We start from the raw sequence: 14,370 nt of genomic DNA, 5'->3' as shown, positions 1-14,370 counted from the left end.
TGTTATGAGGTCTGTTAGTAAAATGTCAATGTCACGTGACCATTCAACCAATAAAAGCCAACAATTTCCGATTTTCAGTTGGAAACCAGTTTGAAATTGCCTCTACGAACCAACCTCTAATCAAAAGTAATCAAGAATAAACAAAACAAAAAAAATGGTAGACGACAGTTCTCTGAATGTCAAAGTTATCAACCATAGAGGTATTAAACTTAATATTGTACTCTGAATACGTTGAGGTCAATGAGTTAAAGTGTCTAACAATACAACCTGTGGTGTGATAATGAGGCTGCACTTCTATATTTAAATCCCAAATTGAAAAATGGGTACACACACACAGCATAACTCAAATTGGGCTAATTTAATTTTTATTGGGTACTATCTCCCCTTTTAGGTGTGCTTTAACCAGTGGCGTAACAGATCCAAAATTTTCAGTCATACCTAATAAACTCCTTTGAAATCACATACAAAAATCTATGTATTTTACTATCTATTACTTCCTCAAGTTCGGGTAAAAATGGAACAACTCGTGTGTTTTTTGTTAATTAATTGATCTAAATCAGTTGGTACTCCACTGACATATTAGAACTGATGTAGTAATATACATATTAGTTTACCTCTTGTAAACCGTCTTCTCACTGTACCAGTACAACAGTGACTTTGGAGTTATGAACAAATTTAAAAAAGGTGTTTAAAAATGCGTGGATTAAATTGGATTATTGAAAAATTAAAGTGGTTCTTGCTGAATTCATTTTCAACGGATCGTTACTCAAAGTATTATTTTCGAATCAACTATACCAATAGTTTACTGCCAACCCATCAGTAGAGTTAATTAATAAGTCAAAATGGCGGACAACATTCAAAACATGATGTCCCACTTGGACGTGGGGGATAAAACTGTCAAAGGTTTGGACGTAACGGACGTGGGATCAACCATTCGGAAATTCATATGGCCGGACTATTTAGTGTTTTTAGCTATGCTACTTATTTGCATCGTTATCGGGATGTACTATGCGTTCCAGAAAAAATCACAGGACACGCAAGATTACTTGATGGGAGGCCGAAACATGGCCACCGTACCAGTTGCCATGTCGTTAATTGCCAGGTGCTAAAAATTAATAAATAAGAAAGAAAAATCACTAACCTGGAATTTTAGTTATATTAGCGGTATTTCTTTGCTGGGAATCCCCACTGAGGTTTACGTTTATGGTATCCAGTATGCCTATATTATTGGTGGATTTCTAGTGATGACTGTAGTAATGTCCAGGGTGTATTTGCCTGTTTTCCATGGGTTAAACTTAACTTCAACCTATGAGGTATTTTTAGCCTCAACTGTCAAATTTGCTACCATGAAGCTATAAAATATTTTTTTAGTATCACGAGAAACGGTTTGATAAAAGAGTGAGACTGTTTGGTTCCATTTTGTTTACAATTAGCTCGGTAAGTACAGTTTACTTAAGTCTTTTAAAATTATTCCTTAACTTGTAGATCACTTGGTTACCACTTGTGATATATGTGCCAGCTTTAGCGTTCAATCAAGGTACTTTTACCAATCCAATACATCAATTATTGACTTTTTTATTTTACAGTTACTGATATTAACGTTCACCTCATCACTCCTGTTGTTTGTCTAATTTGTATGTTTTACACCTCTATGGTAAGTAACAGTGTTGACGTAGAGCAAGCACTACAAGCAGCATGACAAATTCATATTTATCCCAGGGAGGTATAAAAGCTGTAGTCTGGACAGATGTAATCCAAATCATCCTTATGATTGCCGCTATTCTACTAATAGCAATTAAGGGCACTATGGACGTGGACGGTATCAAAAATGTCATTCAAAGGAATTTGGATAGTGGCCGCATAGAACCACCCAAGTATACTTAAACTTTAACGTTTAGTAGCAACTTCAAGTAAGGTATGATTTGCAGTTTTGACGTCAACCCATTGGCCAGGCATACAGTATGGTCTCTCATGATTGGTGGATTCGCCTACGTCATGCAAGCAGGGGCTGTTAATCAAAATATGGTTCAAAGATATCTAGCTTTGCCTACTTTGTCCTCAGCTAAATTGTATGATTAACTCTATACAGGGTGGTCCAGTTTTAAATGTCAATAATTCACCAATCCATAACCAATTAAAAAATAAGTTGACATTCATTATGTCTGAAAAGTGCTTCCTAAGGAAAATACAGTCCTTCAAATTTCTGTTTAAAAATCGTTTTTTTTGTCATAACTGTCAGACCGTTGGAGCAATATTGATCAAATTTGGAACAAGCACTTTATTACACGTTATTACGGTCAAAGACCCAAAACTAACCCAACCCAACTTAAAAATTGTCTTGGAAACGGAAAATTCACTTGAGAAATTTAAAAAATATTATTGTAGCCAGTTTTCATAGTTTCCAGGCAAACTAAAAGACTTTAGTTTTGAAAATTGAATTAGAAAAGATAAACATTTCAGAAGCTTAAAAATTGTGTTTGTAACCAATTTTCATGCAAATCGAGAGACTTTAATACTAAAAATTGACTTGTAGACATAAAAACTACTTTTTCAAGAATTTGTTACTGCAAATTCATACATTTAAACCTTAAAAATTGACTTGAGCCCCAAAATGTGACTGAACTAATGAAAAGTGACATCAGAAGCTTAAAATTTGCATTTGAAGTAAGTTTTCATAATTTGAAGACAAATTTCAATATTTTAGTCTTGAAAATAGTCTTAGATGCAGGACATTGACATTAGATTCATGAAAATTGTCTTGAAAACGAACTTTTCGTGCTTTTTACTTTGCTTTTCATTTTCTTCGAATTCTGGACTATTTTTAGTTCTTCAAAACTGCTTTCAGCTTGGAAAATCGAGTTTCAAGACTATCTTCACCAATTTATTGACATAGCAAACTTAAAAAACAATTTTTACATTCTTCATAGACTTAAAATAGCATTCCAAGCTTTGTCACTATTAAATCGACTTCTATACACCTCAGTGCTAAAAATTCGGGTATTTCTTATTAAACTAGACTGTTTTTAGTGTTTTAAGGCTGTTTTCAGTGCCTCAAATCGAGTTTCAAGACTATCTTTACAAAGTTTTTGACTTATCAGGCCTAAAAGCCAGTGTGTCCACTGACCATAGTCAGTGGACACTTGGAATGGACACATTTCAAGCTTCTTCACTATTAAATTGACTTCTACACTCATAGGTGCAATAAATTGTAGCACCTCTAAGAAATTCAGACTGTTTTCAGTGCTTTTTGAGACTGAAAAATCGAGTTTAAGACTATTTCCAAAAGTGAAGTTTCTTCAGTAATAAAAGTAAAAAATGTTGGTACCAAATGCTACAATAATAGTATTGAGAACTAATTTTTAGAAATAAAATAGTCCGAAAATTTAATTTACTTCTAGACTTGTTGTCCAGTCCAGAAAATTGAGTTGTACACCAATTAAAGTCTTGAAAATATACTATTGGACTCTCTTTTGTCCTAGTAAGGTCCGTACTAGCATTAAAAGTCAACTTTTATACTATTTTTAGTATTACAAAATGAGTTTCATGCACAATACAATCTTTGGAGGACTGTATCTTCCTTAGGAAACGTTTTTCAGAAAAATTACATAATGCAAGTCAACTTATTTTTTGATTAGCTATCAAATGGTGAATTATTGACACTTAAAACTGGACCACCCTGTTTATACAAATTTTCTGTTTTAATTAAAACCCTATTTAAGCGCATTATGGGTGTTTTTTGGAGGGATAGCATTGATCATATCCCTGTGTGCCTACTTGGGACTTCTGATTTACGCAACTTTTCACAAGTGTGACCCTCTTACCACTATGGTGAGTCAATAAAAGTTGAGCCATTTTTTTTAAAATAATATTGACATTTCAGTTGGCTAAAGAAAAAGATCAACTTTTGCCTTTGCTGGTTATGACAGTTTTAGGGAGTACCCCCGGTTTGCCTGGAGTTTGTTTGGCTGGCAATTTCAGTGCTGCCTTAAGGTAACCTCCTCTAGTTATATCAAGTACTTAATAAAGTTTTGAGTCTAGTTCCCTGTCTACTGCTTTAAACTCCATGTCAGCGGTGGTGTTAGAGGATTTTTGCAAGCCTTTTTTCCCACGGGAGTTGTCTAAACGGGAAGCAAACTTATTGATGAAGTTAACGGTATTGGTTTTTGGGGCTATTTGCGTTGGTTTGGTTTTTGTAGTGGAGAAACTAGGGGCAGTACTCCAGGTTAGTGTTTCTTGGATTGTTTTTTCTTTTTTTTGAATTTTCTTATAGTTGTCTATGAGTATCGGAGCCATAGCTAGCGGTCCATCACTTGGAATCTTCACTATGGGGATGTTAATCCCCCAAATCAACTCTTCAGTAAGTCACTCTGAAATAGTTTTAAACAAGCAGTTAAATTGAAGGTTTAGGGCGCTCTGTATGGAGGAATTTGCTCATTAACCTTCATGAGTTGGTTCTGTCTTAGAACCCAAACTCTAATAGCTTCAGGGGACTTAACTTTCCCACAAAAACCGGTCACTACAGAGGGTTGCCACTATACTTTCACTCCAAAACACAGTCCAAACATCCACTTTGACCCGTCCGTTAATGTAACCGACGTCACACATACTGAGTATTCACACATGACATTAAAACACAAAAATCTGTTATATAATTTGTTTTTCCAGTGAACAGTTTATGATTTACCGACTGTCTTACTTGTGGTACACCCTAATGGGGAGCGCAGTAGCAATACTTGTGGGTGTTCTAGTGACTTGGTTTACTAAACCAAACGATCCAGCTGACGTTGATCTTAAATTGTTGGCGCCGTTTATTAGGAAATGGGTGAAACCCCGGGAATTTGAGAATGAAATGGCTGGGGAAGCGGTCATTCTGGCCTATCAACCCACACCCGTATGTTTAAATGAACAATCCAGAAAATCAGTCATTTCACAGTTTTGTTACAGGGTCAGATTGAAAACAGGCGGATAACTGAAAAAACTCCTGTAAAGTGACAATTAAAGCTCATTAAAATTTAATTTGATTTATTGTCTTCAAAAATCAACTTTTAGCTACTTTGGCATCTTTCTCAATGCCAAGTAGCTTTTCACCCACTCCTAAGAAATACACTCCCTGCACTATTGCGTAAAGTGGGGCAATAACAATTATTCGACATGCGCCTCCTTTGAAAAAGGCTCGCACACCTTCATTTTTGTAAATATCCCTAAAACGCACATATTTTGGTTAACTACAATTTTTTCGCTAAACATACCTAAATGCATCAAAAACGTTGGCGTATGTCTTATCACCACTGGCCGATTTGGTGACTGATTGAATTCGAGTTTTCATGACGTCAAATGGTGTCACTACAAAAGCACTGAAGGCACCAGCCATTAAACCGGATAGAAAAGACCAGTAAAATTTTGCATCACCTGAAATATCCATTTTTCTGTCTTTTTTGTCTTTTTTTTGTAAAACCAACCTGATCCGTCAGTTTTTCGAGGTCCTCGAGCGTCCAAAGTGGCAAACAACGGAAAGTACACCACGCAAAAGGGAATATCTCTAGCCCAAGTGGCTACCAAACCCTTAAACAACCCCCTAATTCCACGCTCCTTAACTATATGGGTGGCGATTTTAGTGGCTGAAATCTTAATAGGAACATTCGCCCTTCCCGCTTTAAGAATCAGAAAACAAATAAATATCAAACACTAGTCACCAGTTATTAAAAACCTACTCGATTTAGCTTCTAATGCGGCCACTCTGCCAGCATCCTGAAGCTGTATCTTGAGTAATTCCATGGGGGCTGTCACAAATACGTGAACCACCCCAGTGAGGGCTGCAGCTGCAGTTTGACGGAATGCTGATAACTTACTACAAATTACAGAGAATTGTAATTTAAATGTTGTACAAACTGAATGAGGTTACTTGTGTTTGTCTTTTAAACTAAACCTAAAAAAGTCATTAAAAGCCAATTTAACAGCTTTTTCAGGTGTTACTAAAAGTATTAAAACTCCAGATCCCCGATACATGCCGCGTAAACCTTCAGCTGTGTAGATTTTCTTAAAAGCGTCCACACTGTAAATTTTGAGGTGTGCACAAGTTTATTAAGGTTTTAACAGGAGGGCTTACATACTGTTGTACATTTTTTGCCCATCAGGCCCTGTGGATTGTTTTTGCAACCTGGTTTTAACTAAGTCAAGTGGAAATGTGCAGGCTACCCCTACTATGCCGGCTATACCACCGTTAAGTACCTTGGGAAGTAACCTTTAAAATCATTGATGAAAGTAGAATGTTAAACCCATAAATACTTACGTAAATTTAGTTTGTTTTTCTGCCATTACAACTGTTTAAATCAACAAAATCACTGTCAGATATTTGACAAGCATGGACATAAAAAAACTCCAAATAGAAAACAGTGTGTTTTATTAATTATAAATCATAAAGTTACTACATACCAAGTGAGTTAAATAGCAATAAAAATTAGTTAATTTAATTGTAACATATAAGTCACAGCGACTAGTTCAATCTGTAGGGTTCTGGACCACGATTAAAATAAACTCCTTGTCTGGGGCCACCATAATTTCATGTTTTTTGGACCGGATTCGAAGAAATGTTAAATCGTTGGAAGGATCCAAGTCCCGTACAACGCTACGGGCTTTATCGGCCAACGAACTAATGAGTCCGGCGTACTGGACGGTGGTGGTATTATCCAGGGTGGATTTGACCGGAATACCTTCCGAATTCACCACAATGGTACCCACCACTCCCTTATGGGACTGGATTCGTTTCATGGTTTCTTCTACTTCGTTAGACATTTTGGTTGAGTTTCTTTAGACGATTTTACTTAAAAGATCTTTAATAATTTGATTTAAATCACTCAAAACATGCAAAGTAGAAATATGTGACAGGACAACCCCACAACACCTAAATGAAAATACAAACACAAGAAAAACAGCTGATAAATGTCAAATGTCAAACTCTAGTAAATGGTGTAACCTAACCTAACTTTTAACAGTCTCTGGTTATGACTATGGCAATAGCACAGCACGTTCATTCATACGTATCCGCTTCATAAGATTTATCGATCTTACAGATTAATAAAAGATTTAGCGCGTATTAATTACACAAATAAACGCGGATATGTAAATGCCTAATCTTTGTTATATATTTATAGAAAATGCAATATTTGATACTTTGTCACACTTGATTGTAGATTGTCAGGCTGATCGAATTACCTTCAAAGTTCCGGGAATGACGGAAAAACAAACCCAGTTCAAGTAAGTTAATATTTTCTTTACTATATCTACAAACTCAGTTATTTTTTTTAAGCTTGTTGCATAAAATTATTAATGGAGGAATATCCGGAGTGATCGGAATCGCATGCACTTTTCCCATGGATTTAGTCAAAACGAGAATCCAGAAACAACAGGTCGGTCCCGATGGATCTAAAATGTACACTGGCATGTAAGACACGTTGATTTGTACTGTTCGTTTCTCTAAATTAGTGTACAAGAACAGAATTGATGCTCTAAAGAAAATTGTACAAACAGAAGGTATGCGTGGCCTTTATAGAGGTTCCGCAGTAATGGTGCTGCTAATCACCCCCAGGGACGCAGTCAGATTTTCTGCCAATGACTACTTTCGGTTCTATCTTAAAGACAAAACCACCAAGTGAGTTTCCTGTTCTTTATGAACGAAATCTAAGCGTAGTTTTCAGCACTTTGAGTTTATCCCGCCAAGCTTTAGCTGGAGCCCTAACTGGATTGGTTCAGCTGATAGTCACAGTCCCCATGGAGTTACTTAAAATTCAACTTCAGGACGCAGGACGTGTGGCTGCCATGGAAACCATTAAAAGTACCCACAACCTAACTATTCAACTTAAAATATCCAAAAAAAATTTATACAGCTGGAAAACTGACAATAACACAAATATCAGCAAGTAAAGTCACCATGGACCTGATTCGGTCCAAAGGAATTAAGGGACTGTACACGGGAATCGTACCCACGTTGTGCAGGGACGTCCCTTTTTGTACAGTTTACTTTCCATTTTTTGCCATTTTGGATTCGTACGGGCCCAGGAAAGCGGACGGTTCAGGTAAAACACGGTGTGGGTTGGCCAGACTGTTTCCATTAACGTCACTCATCAAGTTGTACAGGTGAGGCAACATTCTTCTGGAACTTTTGTTCCGCACTAGTGGCGGCCTCGTTCAGTGCCGTGATGGTGACGCCCTCTGACGTGATGAAAACGCGCATACAAACCGTCACCAAAGGGGCCGAAGGGGATAAAGTGTATACGGGCGTTTATGATGCTTTCAAGTGAGGGTCAGTAATGTTGCCAAAAAGTCTGATTTATTGCGATGATTTGCACAGGGATATACTGAAACACGAAGGTCCTACAGCGTTTTTCAAAGGTGGAGTTTGTCGGATTATGGTGTTGGCACCACTGTACGCTATTATTTCGGCGGTTTACCATATAGGAATTGCAGAAAAACTGCTAGGAGTAGATAAATGATACACTAGTAGCAGCTAAGGATTAATTAAAGCATATAGTTTACTCTGCGTGGGCTTTTTTATTGTTTTTAAAACTTTAAACTAAATTTATAAAAGAATTTTTAGGTTAGGTACAAGACTACACAAGTGGTTCCCCACTTTACCCCCTGTTATTTAACATGAACATCAAGCAGTAAATAAAATAATAAGATTACTTACAGTCAGACAGTTCATTAGTATAATGCAGGAAAATCAGTAGAATGATACAATAATTAGCACTAAAACACTGGCTTTAGTAGTTTTTCAGTTACAGAACTCACAAGTCACAAACTCCTGACTCAAAACTTTAAAAAAGCATTTTTCAGCTGGTAAGCTTAATCATCTGACACCGTGTATCCTATACCATAATATTCCACGTGATCAACATAAAAGGATTGTGGGATGTCAAATACATTTTTGAAAATACTTTTCTCTCTCTAGACGATTTCTACACAATTCAGACAGAGACGGGTACATATCTGTGACAGTTTAAACGTCATAACAAACTACTGTCACTGATATGGCGGCATTTTTAATCTCTTTATAAAGTCGACTAAAAAAATTTTCTGTTTCTACCCGCACATTAAACGTTTTAACAACGTTTAAGCCGAATATAAACAATAAACAACATTCACTTCAATTTTGCATGATAAACTAATCTAACTTGCCGGTTTTCACACCGCACATTGGAATGTGTACGTGATCTAGCGGTGATCGATCGAAACAACTTAACCTCACAACCTCGCTGTCAGATTAGCCCAGGGATCAGGCGATTTGGCGACTGCAAATTCGTGTGGGTCAATGGTCATCAAGAATTCGTCATTATTTCACTATATAAACCGGAAATATTATCAGATAACCGCAAATTAGTGTAACAGGGTTTTCAGTTGTTGTCACCGGCTGATTGTCCACGTAAGTGTTGCGTTTGTTTATACTACTTTCTCTTGGTTGTATTAAGTGGTAAATCAACTCTTTTGAAGTAGTTTAGGGGCTGTTAGCATTGCTCTAATTGCTCAACAGGGTGAATCACCCATTTGCAATGTTTTTAGAGTTTAGTGCAATGCTTTGGCAGTGACCAAAATGCTTTAACTCACTTTCTACATATGTGTGTCAAATACTGAAAATTAAGGTTCACAAGTGAATACCTACAATTCTTCAATTCAAGTCTATTAGGTAAAGTTTGTATTTAGGCTTACTTTGTTACGTTTAAATTAAAAGTAACAACTTGAATGCTGGATATTATATAATTGTATTGTGAATTGGCCAGTAACCAGATTTGTAAGTGTGTTACTTAAATACAAAGTAAAACAATGTGGCCTTTTAGAATCAACTACCCAAACTTGAGATAACTGGGGATTAATGCATTAAAGAAGTAAAATTTAAATTAGTGCGACCTATCATTGACTTTTTCATCAAAAGACAATTTGTTGAATTCGATTGGTCAGACAGGCACCAGACACTCCTTGGTAAATTGCAATTCAAGTTTAACCTTGATTTTTTTATTAATTAGTGCATTTCCAATAATTTCCCTTCAATCAAGGTTAAAGTTTAACTTCTAGCATTATTTATAAGTAGGATTAGTGCATAAACTATTGTATTGTCCTGTTTCAGGCTGGCACTAACTTATTGCTAATAGAAAACAATATTAGTACTAATTTATTGTTTTGTAAATAAAAATTGTGTGTGTGACACAAGTAAAAGATTAAATTTAATTTATTTGAAGAGACAGTAACAGTACAAACATATTTTTTTGCTGATGATATCTAAAGCTTCAAAGTCTTTTTAGACAATATTGTGATAATACAGCTATAAAATATTGTATTGTCTACAACTAGAATTGTTGATAATTAAGCTTTTAGTAGAATTAAACAGATTTAGATGTGTTTTAGTTACTTTACATTAGTTAAGAGTGGAACTGCAACACATAGATGATTCTGAGACAAGGCTAGGTTAAGGTTAATATCACTTATTAATGTATACAAATTTTTGAAGCCCCTGGGGAAGCCCTATGAAATGTTTTTGTTTGTCTCAGCACTCTCTCTGTAATAAATTCATTAACAAATCTCGTTTTAACATGGTTTTTCCCCCTAACCAGCCAGATTGATCAGGAAATTAGTCTGTCAGGCCACTATTAAAGTTCATTACACAAACACTCTCATTATTGTCGGGATGTCGTCTAGTTTGACTCGCCCGGCTTTAAGGCCCTTAATCCTCGGGCCGCGCACTCCCCCACCCTCCCAAAACCGTATTGATAAATTAATCCGATCGCATTCAATCACTGAGTTGTTTTCCCGGGGACCGAAATTAAAAATAACCCCCGGGATCCGATTTTAATGAAATTATATGCGTAGTGAGAAAGTTTGTTTAGAGATTAACCGGCGGCTAAGCATAGCCCCCCGGCCAAATCCTTGGATGATAGATCATTGCCATTAAACGGTTATTAAGTTTGTGTTAGGTTTTCGGGGCCTATGAATTATGCATAAGACAAGGGACTTGGGTCTTGTCCGCTTTTTACCAACACGTGTATGCTGGTTTCTATGATCGTTACGGAGTTTATATTAAAAATAAAAAAACTATTTCAGTAAATTTCAGGTCATTTATTACCAAAAAAAAAAAAACGTTTTTACGTAACTGTCAAAAGCACATAGATGGAACAAAAATCGATCAATCATGTGACGTACTTAATAAGCATTAGGAATTGTAATAATAATGCCATTATTAATGATGAGCAATAAAACTGCTTAATTACTAAAACATGGATAATTTGTGACATTTTCGCTTTCAGTGTTTGCCCGACTGTGTGTGCTAAAAGGTGTTAATTATTTTTTTAATTAGGTAATGATAAGTGTGTGTATTGAAAGCCTTATTAGTGTCCACTAAATTGAATATTAAAATTTATAACAGTGCGATACATTTTTGACATCTACACAATAATTACATTCAGTTTTGTTTACACTAATCATTTGTTAACAAATCAATTTCACGGTATGTTAGACGATAATCCAGGCTTTGAACTAAAGTTGAAATTATTTTTTTTAGGCCCTGAAGAAGCTGCACGATGCCGCCAAGTCCAAGGGAAAAACAACAGTTGCCCTCATTGCCCACGGGCCCTTTAGAGGAGACCGACGACATCGTTACCGATAAGATCCCCGACAACACCTACGTTCCCGATGATCGTCCTTTACAAGTCGTTTGGAAGAATGTCATTGTCTTTGTCGTTATCCACCTGATTGCCGCCTACGGTCTCTTTTTGGCCATCTTTGAAGCTAAATGGCAAACCACTTTCTATGGTACGTTTTAAGTGAAAAATAAAAAATTTCCGGGGGGTTTATTGACACCCAATTTCAAAAGAATTTTTCATACATTTGCAGGTAACCAGTAATTTATTAAGAATCGAAAATATAACGTTTCGTTGGTTTAAAAATAGTTCAGTAACTTGGTCTATTTGCATTTAGACAATGCTCTAGAAAGGTTAATGTATAACTGTGGATCATTTGAAGTTTTTCGTACAAATTCAACATTTACAACTACAGCAAAATTTTCAATTTTTTTTTGCAAATTTGCTGCTACAAAATTCTTGAATTTCAATCCAATGCATTTGATAATTAAGATAATTTTAGACCATTCTTATGTTATATCATGAGCTTGGTTGATATTTCGGGACATGTTTGGGGGTTTTTAAATTTTTGGTCTGCAAAAGAAATTACGGGGTGTTTTCGAAAAAGTCGATCTTTTATGGGGTACGTTTACAACAAAAATGCTTTTATTAATCAACAGCTTAGGTCCCTAGTTTAATTTTTAAGTCTGTTTATTAAAATTATCCTTAGCATTCCTGCACTACAAGGTAACGTATAAGAACGTGTAAGCTTTCGGTAATTATTGTCCTGTAACCCCATTAAGTTTGTCCCATTCTGCACAACACTAAGAAAAGGTTTTATTAACTTCCGATTTTACAATCAGTAAACATTAAGTGTTGTTTTATCTCTTTAAAATTAGTCGTGGTGTTTCCGAGATACAGAGTAATTTATTAAAAAGTATAACTGTTTAGAAAACCTCCTTTTGTAGACTAAAAGTTTAAAAACCCCCAAACATGTCCCGAAAAATGAAATCTTCTATAATTATCTTCAAATGCACGGTGTTTTAAAACTTTTTTTCTTCATTAAACTATACTGCACTTCTAAGACAATGTTCAAGGTGGTATTAATTATTTGTCTCTCTCTCTTGTAGGGTTTTTGTTGTATCAGTTAGGTGCGTTCGGAATAACCGGTGGTGCTCATCGACTTTGGGCTCACCGAGCCTACAAAGCAAAATGGCCGCTCAAGTTGATTTTGGTGCTCTGTCAAACTTTGGCTCACCAGGTATTTTATTTTTTTGGTGAATAACCTGTTTGAGAATAAAATAATTTATAAATGTTAGAATTCCGTGATCGAATGGTCCAGGGACCATCGTGTGCACCACAAATTCCAGGAAACCGACGCTGATCCGCATAACGCTAAGCGCGGTTTCTTTTTCTCGCACATGGGTTGGTTGATGTGCAAAAAACACGACGAAGTCAAGCGAAAGGGCAAAGGTATCGATCTTTCTGACTTGTACGCTGAACCACTGTTGAGGTAAGTGGTTCTGAAAGGGTTATGGAATGAGATCAGGACTGGTGGGGTGATAGATTGCAGCACAAATACTTCCTGTTTCTGATGCCGTTTGTGTGCTTCGTTTTTCCTACGGTGATTCCGATGGTTTTCTGGAACGAAACCTTTAAAAATGCTTACTGCCTGAACATCCTCAGATATGTCCTCTGCCTGCACGCCACCTGGTTGGTCAACTCGGCCGCTCATATGTGGGGTTCCAAACCGTATGACAAGTAAGTGTCAATTAATAAAAATGTTTTGGTGTGATAGTTTAACTCTTATAATTACAGGCACATCAACCCAACAGAAAACCGTTTTGTCTCGTTCTTCGCGATTGGCGAAGGGTGGCATAACTACCATCACACCTTCCCTTGGGACTATAAGGCAGCAGAGTTCGGTCGCATCAATCTCTCCCTGAAGGTGATCAATTTGTTCTCGAAAATCGGTTGGGCTTACGATTTGAAAACCGTGTCGCCCGAAATGATCAAAAAACGCGTCGTACGAACCGGGGATGGCAGCCACGAGATTTGGGGTTGGGGGGATCGTGACCAAACCAAACAGGACTACGACTCCGCCGTGATTTTGAACAAAAAATCCGATTAAATTGGCTGACTTTGCACATCTTCAGTTTACAGGCGTTTCAAGCCTGTATTTACAGTTTACGTAATTTATTCTTGTTAATGTCTTAAGTGTTAGTTGATCAAAGATTTATCAGGCCAGAGAAAGCCGCGCCAAAACTTGGTTATTCTTGGTATTCATGGACTCAAAAATATATTTTTCTAAAGTCAACTCATTTTGGGTAGTAAAAGTTGATTTTTATGTTGTAACATTTCCAAGCTTACCCATAATATTACAATTTAATAATAAAGTATTATCTAGTAGTCAAATGTAGTGACGCTATTGCTTGTACTTATTCCAGGAATTTTGTAGTTTAGCAATTCATTTAGATACATTTTGGATATGTAATAGGTTACTGCACTGTTTACCGCTTTTTGAAGTAAATTAATGTCGTGTAACTTAGTGGAGTTAGTTTCATTTTATTTCCTTCTTCTTCTTCATGTGCCCTATCCGCTGCGGACGTTGGCTATTATCATGGCAATTCGGATCTTGTTCGCGGCGCTTCTGAATAGCTGAACAGTCGTGAGTCCGAACCACTGTCGCAAGTTGTGGAGCCACGAGTGCCTTCTCCTACCAGGACCTCGTTTGCTATCCACCCTACCCTGGATCACTAGCTGCAGC

General features: G+C 36.5%; 5 protein-coding genes across 7 annotated transcripts; 3 read left to right on the top strand and 2 right to left on the bottom strand.

Moving 5' to 3' along the window:
- Positions 1-468: 468 nt before the first annotated feature.
- LOC145733770 (sodium-coupled monocarboxylate transporter 1-like) lies at positions 469-5,016 on the top strand. Its single transcript, XM_081986749.1, has 14 exons — positions 469-1,102; positions 1,154-1,313; positions 1,372-1,437; positions 1,486-1,537; positions 1,587-1,654; positions 1,720-1,874; positions 1,929-2,069; positions 3,720-3,828; positions 3,881-3,990; positions 4,039-4,222; positions 4,271-4,357; positions 4,408-4,610; positions 4,666-4,891; positions 4,945-5,016. The coding sequence occupies exons 1-14, from the start codon at positions 843-845 to the stop codon at positions 4,990-4,992; spliced, it is 1,869 nt and encodes a 622-aa protein (XP_081842875.1). The 5' UTR covers positions 469-842; the 3' UTR covers positions 4,993-5,016.
- LOC145733778 (mitochondrial glutamate carrier 1-like) lies at positions 5,006-8,798 on the bottom strand. 2 transcript variants are annotated; one of them, XM_081986760.1, is made up of 7 exons: positions 8,687-8,798; positions 6,107-6,241; positions 5,903-6,052; positions 5,712-5,848; positions 5,460-5,651; positions 5,250-5,409; positions 5,006-5,201 (listed from the first exon to the last, which is right to left on the bottom strand). In XM_081986760.1, exons 2-7 carry the CDS (start codon positions 6,118-6,120, stop codon positions 5,039-5,041), a joined length of 816 nt encoding a protein of 271 aa, XP_081842886.1. In that variant the 5' UTR covers positions 6,121-6,241; positions 8,687-8,798; the 3' UTR covers positions 5,006-5,038. The 2 variants fall into 2 exon arrangements, with proteins under 2 accessions (XP_081842886.1, XP_081842885.1); XM_081986759.1 differs by lacking the exon at positions 8,687-8,798 and adding an exon at positions 6,290-6,355.
- Positions 6,384-6,923, bottom strand: robl (dynein light chain roadblock). The gene has a single exon (XM_081986772.1). The coding sequence runs from the start codon at positions 6,790-6,792 to the stop codon at positions 6,499-6,501; it is 294 nt and encodes a 97-aa protein (XP_081842898.1). The 5' UTR covers positions 6,793-6,923; the 3' UTR covers positions 6,384-6,498.
- On the top strand, positions 7,099-8,536 carry LOC145733776 (mitochondrial glutamate carrier 1-like). The gene is made up of 7 exons (XM_081986758.1): positions 7,099-7,254; positions 7,307-7,441; positions 7,496-7,648; positions 7,695-7,831; positions 7,884-8,072; positions 8,134-8,293; positions 8,348-8,536. The coding sequence occupies exons 1-7, from the start codon at positions 7,124-7,126 to the stop codon at positions 8,487-8,489; spliced, it is 1,047 nt and encodes a 348-aa protein (XP_081842884.1). The 5' UTR covers positions 7,099-7,123; the 3' UTR covers positions 8,490-8,536.
- Positions 8,799-9,146: 348 nt separating the features above from the next.
- LOC145733774 (acyl-CoA Delta-9 desaturase-like) lies at positions 9,147-14,151 on the top strand. Of its 2 annotated transcripts, none has more exons than XM_081986755.1 (6): positions 9,147-9,418; positions 11,546-11,796; positions 12,734-12,864; positions 12,923-13,116; positions 13,170-13,364; positions 13,422-14,151. In XM_081986755.1, exons 2-6 carry the CDS (start codon positions 11,565-11,567, stop codon positions 13,732-13,734), a joined length of 1,065 nt encoding a protein of 354 aa, XP_081842881.1. In that variant the 5' UTR covers positions 9,147-9,418; positions 11,546-11,564; the 3' UTR covers positions 13,735-14,151. The 2 variants fall into 2 exon arrangements, with proteins under 2 accessions (XP_081842881.1, XP_081842882.1); XM_081986756.1 differs by lacking the exon at positions 9,147-9,418 and adding an exon at positions 11,204-11,341.
- The last annotated feature ends 219 nt before the right edge of the window (positions 14,152-14,370 follow it).

This window comes from Ips typographus, linkage group LG9, assembly GCF_016097725.1.
Source record: "Ips typographus isolate SLU linkage group LG9, UJ_Ityp_2.0, whole genome shotgun sequence".
NCBI classification, from domain to species: domain Eukaryota; kingdom Metazoa; phylum Arthropoda; class Insecta; order Coleoptera; family Curculionidae; genus Ips; species Ips typographus.
This window is presented reverse-complemented; position numbering and strand designations above follow the sequence as displayed.

Excerpts from the sequence above, each read along its gene's own strand:
- LOC145733774 (XM_081986755.1), top strand. The coding sequence starts at position 11,565 with ATGCCGCCAAGTCCAAGGGAAAAACAACAGTTGCCCTCATTGCCCACG. Across the intron at positions 11,797-12,733 it reads ATGGCAAACCACTTTCTATG|GGTTTTTGTTGTATCAGTTA; the intron begins GTACGTTTTAAG and ends TCTCTCTTGTAG. Across the intron at positions 13,365-13,421 it reads GGTTCCAAACCGTATGACAA|GCACATCAACCCAACAGAAA; the intron begins GTAAGTGTCAAT and ends TTATAATTACAG.
- LOC145733778 (XM_081986759.1), bottom strand. The coding sequence starts at position 6,315 with ATGGCAGAAAAACAAACTAAATTTAC. Across the intron at positions 5,652-5,711 it reads CGCATTAGAAGCTAAATCGA|CGGGAAGGGCGAATGTTCCT; the intron begins GTAGGTTTTTAA and ends TGATTCTTAAAG. Across the intron at positions 5,410-5,459 it reads TCGAAAAACTGACGGATCAG|GTGATGCAAAATTTTACTGG; the intron begins GTTGGTTTTACA and ends TGGATATTTCAG.
- robl (XM_081986772.1), bottom strand. The coding sequence starts at position 6,792 with ATGTCTAACGAAGTAGAAGAAACCATGAAACGAATCCAGTCCCATAAG.
- LOC145733770 (XM_081986749.1), top strand. The coding sequence starts at position 843 with ATGGCGGACAACATTCAAAACATGATGTCCCACTTGGACGTGGGGGAT. Across the intron at positions 1,438-1,485 it reads TTTTGTTTACAATTAGCTCG|ATCACTTGGTTACCACTTGT; the intron begins GTAAGTACAGTT and ends CTTAACTTGTAG. Across the intron at positions 3,991-4,038 it reads AATTTCAGTGCTGCCTTAAG|TTCCCTGTCTACTGCTTTAA; the intron begins GTAACCTCCTCT and ends TTTTGAGTCTAG.
- LOC145733776 (XM_081986758.1), top strand. The coding sequence starts at position 7,124 with ATGCCTAATCTTTGTTATATATTTATAGAAAATGCAATATTTGATACT. Across the intron at positions 7,649-7,694 it reads CTTAAAGACAAAACCACCAA|CACTTTGAGTTTATCCCGCC; the intron begins GTGAGTTTCCTG and ends CGTAGTTTTCAG. Across the intron at positions 8,294-8,347 it reads GGCGTTTATGATGCTTTCAA|GGATATACTGAAACACGAAG; the intron begins GTGAGGGTCAGT and ends TGATTTGCACAG.